Source organism: Ascaphus truei, chromosome 5, assembly GCF_040206685.1.
Source record: "Ascaphus truei isolate aAscTru1 chromosome 5, aAscTru1.hap1, whole genome shotgun sequence".
In the NCBI taxonomy this organism is placed as follows: domain Eukaryota; kingdom Metazoa; phylum Chordata; class Amphibia; order Anura; family Ascaphidae; genus Ascaphus; species Ascaphus truei.
In genome coordinates this window covers 106,878,820-106,888,272 of record NC_134487.1, presented here as the reverse complement: position 1 = coordinate 106,888,272, position 9,453 = coordinate 106,878,820, and the positions used below count along the sequence as shown (strand labels likewise).

Sequence of the window (9,453 nt, the reverse complement as noted above, 5' to 3'; positions counted from 1 at the left end):
GTGTGTGTGTGTGTGTGTGTGTATGTATGTACACAGAATTAGTAGTGTAAATATATGCTGAAAGGGTCAACCTTGACACAGTTGCAAGCTTCCCATGTTTTGGCCAAAACATTTAACTAAATTACCCATACTTATAAGAAAAAGATCAAACATACAGAAATGAATCTAATAATTTGTCGTAGTGTGTGCGCGCGTATGAAAAAGTTGTAGCAAGAAAGACAGTAGAGTGTATTTGTATCCGGAAATGAAGACTGTGTTTGCACCGCTACTTGCATCACTGCTCTAGACTTTGTTTACAGGGGATTTTTTTTTTCTACCCCTCCTCTTCCAGCTGTCATTTGTTTGCAGGGGGATTACGTCAGCTCATCCCTCTCCTCCCCGCAACACGGCGTCGTCATAATGGTGCGATCCTCTGATTGGCCCTCAGTCCCTCCCCCGCCTCTGACGCAATTTCCCCTCCGGCTCCCGTATAAAAGCAGGCGCACAACAACAACCGCTCTTACTTCGCCTCCGGGAATCGGGAGCTGCTTGTTCTGTGTGTGTGAGGACGCGCTGGGGAAGGAAAAAAAAAAACTGCCTCCCTGAGGGATGTGATCTAGAGACCCGGGCCGCACTCCTCCACACCACAAGTCCGCAACCTTCCCTTTCACCCATGAGATTTTATTTTAAAAAAAAATCGGTTGTTTTTTGTAATAAAATCGAAAGAAATAATAACTCATTGAAAAAAAGTAAATTTATGAAACCGCAAAAAAATTTAAACGTCTAATTGAAAAAGATATCCAGCCAGGCGCTTCCCCCCCGGTGCCCCGTGCGGTGTGTCCGCAGCATCCTCCATGCATACTCACTACTCCCGGGCCAACATGAAACCCGAGATCATCGCGGCAGTGGGGTTTATCGCCAAGTTCCTGCGGACCAAGGGGCTGATGAACGAGCGGCAGCTCCAGACCTTCAACCTGTCCCTGCAGGAGCTGCTGGCAGGTAAGAGAAAGGGGGGCACAGTCACCAACCTCTTCCCGGGGGGGTGGGTCAACTGACCTACTTGTACGTGAAGACTCCGAAGAGAAAGCGAAGTGACTCCGGATTACATGTTTCGCTGCTGTCCTCAAAGGCGACGTGGAGGTGTGTTTAATGTGGGTTTTTTACTAGTTATTGAATTCTTGATTCTCCCTTAAAAAAAAAAAAAAAAAAAAACATACAATGGAGCAGCTGGATGCCAGTCAGTACCCATATATTCATATACATTATATTTTTATGACATACGATTAAAGGGGGGTAGTGGAGATTATTATGAGCGTAGTAGTTACTGTATCACGTGTGTGTGTGTGTGTGTGTATGTATATTGTATTGTATGTCTTTATATAGCGCCATTAATGTACATAGCGCTTCACAGCAGTAATACACGTGGTAATCAAATAAATATATCTATATATGTGTATGTATATCATATATATATATATAATTTCCATCCAGGTCTATATCCCTTGTAGATCTGCTAAGATCTTATTGTTTGTGTATAGTTAATTGGGAGCATATAGCATTAACCATGATCCATAGGCTTTGTTGTGCTGTGGATAGTTTTACTTGTGTATATACCCCTCCCCCAGTGGTTGGAAAGTACATGATGATGTGGTCTTCCTTCCTGCCCAGACTGCAGATCACAGCCCTGTGCTGTGCTGTAGACAGACTTCCCCCTGATCTCATCAAAGACTTGCCAGGGCAGCTTCCCAGGGTCCCCAGTGTGGGGCTTGTAATATCTGCATATCTCCGTGCACGAATGCATGTCACATATGTAAAGTCATGTACATGTATAGAAGTCCTGTGTAAACATATATACTTGTACAGTACTCTGCACCTAACTAGAAGTAAATTATTTGGGTTTCAGGCTTCCATGTCTTTTATTTGTTAAAGATTTAGCAGAAAAAGTACATCATGAATGTTGGAGGTGGGGGGGTATTGTGACCCTTTTGGACCCCTCAATTTTCCCCCTTTTGGTTTAAGCTCCACGTGACCTTGGGCATGTCTCTTTATCTCACCAAAATTAGACTGTAATCTCTATGCAATGGGGTATAATTGTGCCTTCAAAATTGTATATACAGATATGTACACTGAGAGATATGTAATTTCTGAAGCTTCCCACATTTGATTCCGAACATTGTTTTCCAACGGCTAGAACCTCTGTAAATGCACAAAAGTCATAAGAATACCCTGAAATATTTGTGCTAGTGATCCAAAAATATGAATCTCCCACACCTCACTTGCCCCAAAAAACTGTCCTGCTCTAAACTGATCATTGCAATGTACAAAACTAATTTCCCTTAGCACACTGTGTGTGTGTGTGTGTGTGTGTGTGTGTGTGTGTGTGTGTGTGCGCGCGCGCAAGAGGGGGGTGGATGCAGGGTTGAATAGTTACTAGTTATAGCAGTGGACTGTGACCTGTGAACATCTTTTACTACAGTGTCCCATTCACATGAGTCTTGGCTGACCACAGTCACAAGAAACATTCTTCATTCATTTGTTCCTATGTTTACTAATTCTTAGAAACACAATTTGTAAAGAAAAGTACCAGTGGGGATCAATTAACTTATATTCCTCACATATCTCTGGTGTGTTTAAAGTAGACCCTTTGTCTGCTTCAGTCTTGTTTAGGGCTGCATCCTTTTTTTTATGTTTAATAATAAGGCATCATAAGTATAACAACATATACCAAATGTGCATGCTATTTATTTATGTCATATCCATCTGCATGGAATCCATTTTACTTGGTGACGTATGGTGGAAGGTTGTTTTTTTAACCACCATTACTTTTTGTAATGTCTGATTTTACTAATTGATATATGGTTGATACTACAGGCATAATACTTTAGAACAACAGAGTCTATAAATATCATCATGTAGTTGCTGCTTGTTTTTTTATTCTAACACTACTTTGTTAATGCAAAATATAAAGTCTGGTTTTTAAGAGTGCCATTAAACCCTTCCTACCATAGTGACAAAAAAAGGGTTTCCTTTACCTTTGCTGTTTGGCTAATCTATAATGGAAAATAGGATGTTCAGTTTTTTGTTTTTGTTATTCCCTCAAGGTATTGTAGAATTAAGTAGTAACTGTGCAATAATCCATGTTTTCTGTTTTCTTTGCAGAACATTATAAACATCACTGGTTTCCAGAGAAGCCTTGCAAGGGGTCAGGCTACCGATGCATTCGAATCAACCACAAAATGGATCCGTTGATCGGGCAGGCAGCAATTCGCATGGGACTGAGCAGTCATCAACTATTTAAGCTTCTGCCAAGTGAACTCACACTGTGGGTTGACCCCTACGAAGTGTCTTATCGCATTGGAGAGGATGGCTCTATATGTGTGCTGTATGAATCTGCACCAGCGGTTGTTTGCAGTCAAAATGGCAGTACCTCTATTGTTGACAGCAGGATCAGCTGTAAAGATGAACTTCTCTTGGGCAGAACAAGCCCTTCCAAAACCTACAATATGATGACTGTATCCGGTTAAGATCTGGTTGATGGCTGGATATCTTGTGACAGATGGATAAATATTGTCTTAAATTTGGGAGGGCTCCTATGGGGATGGATTGTGAAGTTTAAGCAATGTCACAGCTGTGAAGATGGGGCACAAAATAGTGGTAAACCTTACTAAAGTGAAAGTGCCATGGTTTGGACAGTACCTTTCAGTAGTTTAAATACCCTGTATGTCAAGCAGACAAGAACTAAATTTTCTGGAGACTGCAAATGGTCTCCGTGTTTGTCACTAAACATTTGGTTTAGTGTTTATACCTGTATTCATTTAATCTTTGAACCCAAAGCTTCATGTATTTGTAACGTTTTTATTTTCATCTCTGCAGACTTTTGCAGAGTAAAATTTTGCACTAGTAAATTCATATATTGTCAGTGTTACTATTTCTGGCAGCTCAGTAGCAAGGTGAATAGTTTTGAATATGAAATTACTGGAATTGTATAAGGCAGACTTAACTTGCACTGAAAATGTATATAGAAAGGAGATAAAATATTTCAAGTCTGCTAAACATACTTGAGGATCCTTCATATGTGATGTAAAAGTAAAAATAGATCTTCTGCCCTGGCAACAGGCTTTAAAAATACACAATAAAAGACACTGTCTGAACTATGGTGTTATCACCAGCCAGCTTATCTGTACATTACTCTCTTGTAGTTTTCTAATACAGAGTAAACTTCTTATTTTTAGAAAGTGGAGGTCTGCTTTGTAATTTCTTGTACTTAATTGGGTAAAAGTCTTTTCCACAAACCACCATCTATTTTGTGAACTTTGTTAGTCCTCTTTTATTTGGTAAATTATGAACTGATGTAAATTTGTACAGTTCATGTATATTGATTGTGGCAAAGATGTACAGATTTCTATATTTTGGATGAGAAATTTTCTTCTCTCTATAATAAATTGTTTCCTATCTTGGCATTTTAAACAAATCTCTTGTCTGATTATGTAGGAGGGGGTATATATTTATTTTCTTTTAGCCCCAGAAGAATTAACAATCCAGTGTGAAGGATATGAGCACCCATGGCAAGCTGAATACAATGGAAATGTCTTTATACCCATTTGGAGTTTCATTGAAGACTATATTCACATCTTTGGGATCATGCATTGGATTTAGTTTAGAGTCAAAAATATCAATTAAATCATGGTAAAGACATTACACAAAAATAATGTCTTCATGATATGGAAATTAACACAAGGGTTAATAATTCCAGGAAATATCCATGAAAGAAATAACAGAAGTAACATCCACCAGTTACAGGAATAACATTGACTTGTTTACCAAAAAGGATTAAAGTAAAAAAAAAAATAATTATGAAGTGGGGATAAAAAAAAAAAAAACATTTCAGTGTGGCCCATCATTTGTATCATGTCCCTACTGGATTCTTTCCTCCTAGACTGTGGGAAAATGCCATGCTTCATTTAATGCCGGATAACACTTTACAACACCGCTGCCTATACCCAGAACAGGGCATACTGTAGCTTTGCACAAAGTTTGATTGCATAAGCGCAAATGTTACAGTTGGATAATGCCTTGCAGAAAGGCTGATTGCATATACAGTACCCAGAGTGTTGCAAATGTCCTTCAGCCTGGATAAAGCTTGGCTGAAAGGCAGCTTGCCTTTCAGTTTCTTCATGAATCTATATCAGTGGCCTCAATCACCTAAAGGTATGTACACACATTTTCTCTCAATGTTTCTATTTTTTCTCATATCCAGTAGATTTAGCATGTTTTTGGAACATAGTTGACTAGTGTTACCTGTCCCATACATTATTCGTCACTAGCAAGCTGTGAAGTCAGACAGACTAAACAGTGTTTTTCAAAGCTTTATATTGGTATGTCAGGAAATTAAGAACACTACGATATCCCAAAAACATTAGTGATGTATGCATTTGATTCCTAATCTGTGTACTTCACATGACCAAAAGTGGAAAGATCTACTATGACTACTCTAAACAATTGGTGTCTCCTAATATACCATCATAAAATGTGGTCTGTCCACTGTATGAGCAAACCAAGAAAACAACACATGTAGGCAATTGAGCATCCGGATACATGCACTGTTAATGGGAGAATCTGAGTCTATGGTTTGTTTATGATTTAATTAGCCTTTTGACTCGTCTCAAAGAACAACAGGCCTCATGTTTATACTTTAGCTAAACTGAGCAAAAACTGCTACACATTACTATTGCCAACAGTGGGATTTTAAGTACCTTTTAAAAAAAAAATTTTTTTTTATTTGAATGCTGAAAGAAGTGTGGTTTCACGTTGAACAGCCAATTTTTCTTTTGCGCAGTGTCCTTCTTGCTCTCACATTTTATTGCCATTATCACAATTTCTTTCAGGCTTTGGAAAGTATAACATTTTTTTCCCCCAGTAACGATGTAGTATTCATTCCTTCAATACTTCGACATGAACACACAGCCAGCAGTGCTTCTTTTCTGTTGTCGGTCATTAAATTATACTGAGTTAGATTGTCAGGCCTCAAATGAACAAATCTGAAGGATCTAACATAAGATTATGTGGAATCATTTTGTGTATCTTTAGTCTTTAATCCCCCCCTAGCTGTAGTGCAGTAAAACAGTTGATTTCTGGTCAGTCTTAAACCAGGCAATTATATTATGACTCTTTTTAAATGATTAATATTTTCTTACAATACTATAGTGGGCACAACCTGTAATTATAATTGCTCCCCCTTGAGTCGCAGTCCAAAAAGCAAATGAAGCTGTCTCGAGGGTTTAACAGCTGAGTATGCAGAAAACATTAAGTGCATAATGCTTTATATTAAAAGCAAGGCTTCATTATATCCTCTTAAGTTATCCGTGCAATGTTCTTGTTGCCACTGTCGGTGGACTTGAACTTCAGTGAGACAAAGACCAACAGTTGCCATAAACCTGAATGATACTTGCCAAACAATGCATTTCAAAGCTAAAATGTACAGAATACGTTCTGAGATTAGTCATATGACTAATCATGTTCAGGTACTTTGCCCTTTCCAGTTAGAAAAACAATTTGTTTCAACAATAACTACTTGTAGTTCAGGAGTTAGGACTTTCCACGCTGGTGTTGCGCAAGTTATGATGGCCTATCTACAGCAGTTGTTTGTTTTTTTCACAAACTTGTCGAGGACGCCAAATACATTTTTAGACGGAGCCTTGTAATTTATCACGTACTCCAACCATACGTATGCTGAATGACGTGATATTGAAGTCGAAATAAGAGCAATGCTTCAGATGTTTCACATTTGAATCCTTTTAAGGCAGGGTGCATTCATTCATAGCTGGGATTAGTTATAGATTCGGCTTCAATCAGGAATTGATACGTCCGCTTTCTATGATAAAAGTATTTCAGGTTATCATTTACACTACAGCTATAGTTACGTGCCTCACATAACAGGCTGGCTATGAATGGATGTATAGATATATCTGAACATGTTTATACACTTGAGAGTATGGTCCATTAGCCATTTTCAATTATGATGTGTCCTCATCTATCAACTGCAAGCAAGTTGCACCCTGAGCTGCAGATTGTGTTTAGTCTGGGTTGTAACAGCACAAACACACTGCATGGTGTCCTTTTTATTGCAACACTGCAGAGACAAAGGATTTATTTACTCTCCTTTTGATAAATTAAGCCTTCAGCTCATACAGGGTGTGGTCGTTTTTCTGGGGGCAAAGTCAGATAATATTCCATAACTTTTGGTCACATCTGCTAATTGTTGCCCTAAACAAAATGGAGGATTGTTGATCATATTACTTTAATAGTGCCACAGTACATATAGTCATACAATTACAGGTCTCAATTATGTTTTTAAATCTTGCTTGAGTATGCACCATAATTATTTTGGGTACGGAAAAATACACAAAGAGCTTAGAGCAGCAATCCCCAATTACATTTAAAAAAAAAAAAAATTAGAACCTGATCCGGGATGTCCTCCTGAGATAAATTGTGCTCCCATGACCTTACTGTTCCCGGGTCATCGACAGGTGTATCCTTTTTAAGATTATTTGTCCACGGTACCCAAAATGTCCATGTGTCAGTTTCTCTGGCAGCCAATAAAAAGTCGGTATTTTATCACATAAAATGTCAGCTTTCTCGTAGTGACCCAAGTGCCCATATATTAACATTCTACTGACACATAAAACAGTTGATATCTGGGGAAATGGATATCAGACCTGTCTGCTATGATTTTACTCCAGGGATCACCCAGTTTAGGTAATAAAAATACGAAAATGTAGAAATGTAGGGGGTGGGGTGGGTTGTTGCTTTCTAGCTGCTGTATTCCATGAATTTTAGATCTGTCGCACGCACTTATTTGCTCAAGTACTTACAATCACATTGACCTCTGTGCAACATAAAACTCTAGCGAGCTAAAGCTATTTCAAATTAAAAGAATTACGCACCTCCAAACAATAGTGAAGAGGGAAATAACGAAGGGAAATCATACTACGTTATTGTAGTTATACCTAACCCTTCATTACTCCTAGCCAAACACTGAACTAGGACTCCTGCCATATTTCAGTGTCTTGATGGGAGTAACTCCAGGTGTACAGTTGTGTGAAAAAGAAAGTACACCCTCTTTGAATTCTATGGTTTTACATATCAGGACATAATAACAATCATCTGTTCCTTAGCAGGTCTTAAAATTAGGTAAATACAACCTCAGATGAACAACAACACATGACATATTACACTGTGTCAAGATTTATTTAACAAAAATAAAGCCAAAATTGAGACGCTATGTGCTAAGTACACCCTTACTGCTTCCATAGGAATTAAGATGCTAAGTAGTAGACAGGTGCTGCTAATCAAATGCCCTTGATTAATTGATCATCAGCAAGTGTGACCACATCTATAAAAGCCAAAGTGTTAGCAGTTTGCTGCTCTGGAGCATTCAGGTGTGTGTTAAAACAATGCAAGGAGAAAAGTCATCAGCAATGATCTTAGAGAAGCACTTGTTGCTGCCCATCAATCTGGGAAGGGTTATAAGGCCATTTCTAAACAATTTAAAATCCATAATTCTACAGTGAGAAAGATTATTCAAAAGTGAAAAACATTCAAGACCGTTGCCAATCTTCCCAGGAGTGGACATCCCCACAAATTCACCCCAAGGTCAGTCCGTGCAATGCTCAGAGAAATTGCAAAATACCCAAGAGTTACATCTCAGACTCTACAGGCCTCAGTTAGCATGCTAAATGTTAAAGTTCATGACAGTACAATTAGAAAAAGACTGAACAAGTATGGTTTGTTGTGAAGGGTTGCCAGGAGAAAGCCTCTTCTCTGAAAGAACATGGTAGCACAGCTTAGGTTTGCAAAGTTGCATCTGAACAAACCACAAGACTTCTGGAACAATGTCCTTTGGACAGATGAGACCAAAGTGGAGATGTTTGGCCATAATGCACAGCGCCACGTTTGGCGAAAACAACCAAAGCATATCAGCACAAACACCTGATGCCAACTGTCAAGCACGGTGGCAGAGTGGTGATGATTTGGGCTTGTTTTGCAGCCACAGGACCTGGGAACCTTGCAGTCATTGAGTCGACCATGAACTCTTCTGTATACCAAAGTATTCTAGAGTCAAATGTGAGGCCATCTGTCCGACAGCTAAAGCTTGGCTGAAATTGGGTCATGCAACAGGACAATGATCCCAAGCACACCAGCAAATCTACAACAGAATGGCTGAAAAAGAAAAGAATCAAGGTGTTGCAATGGCCCAGTCAAAGTCCAGACCTCAACCCGATTGAAATGCTGTGTCTGGACCTTAAGAGAGATGTGCATAAACAAATGCCCACAAACCTCAATAAACTGAAGCAAAGTTATAAAGAAGATTGGGCCAAAATTCCTCCACAACGATGTGAGAGACTGATAAAGTCATACAGAAAACGATTACTTAGAGTTATTGCTGCTGAAGGTGGTTCTACAAGCTATTGAATC

At 38.9% G+C, this 9,453-nt stretch overlaps 1 protein-coding gene across 1 annotated transcript; it reads left to right on the top strand.

Annotated features, from left to right (window-relative positions):
* The first annotated feature begins 487 nt into the window (after positions 1-487).
* Positions 488-4,450, top strand: BTG1 (BTG anti-proliferation factor 1). Its single transcript, XM_075600438.1, has 2 exons — positions 488-978; positions 3,139-4,450. Exons 1-2 carry the CDS (start codon positions 834-836, stop codon positions 3,501-3,503), a joined length of 510 nt encoding a protein of 169 aa, XP_075456553.1. The 5' UTR covers positions 488-833; the 3' UTR covers positions 3,504-4,450.
* Positions 4,451-9,453: the final 5,003 nt, after the last annotated feature.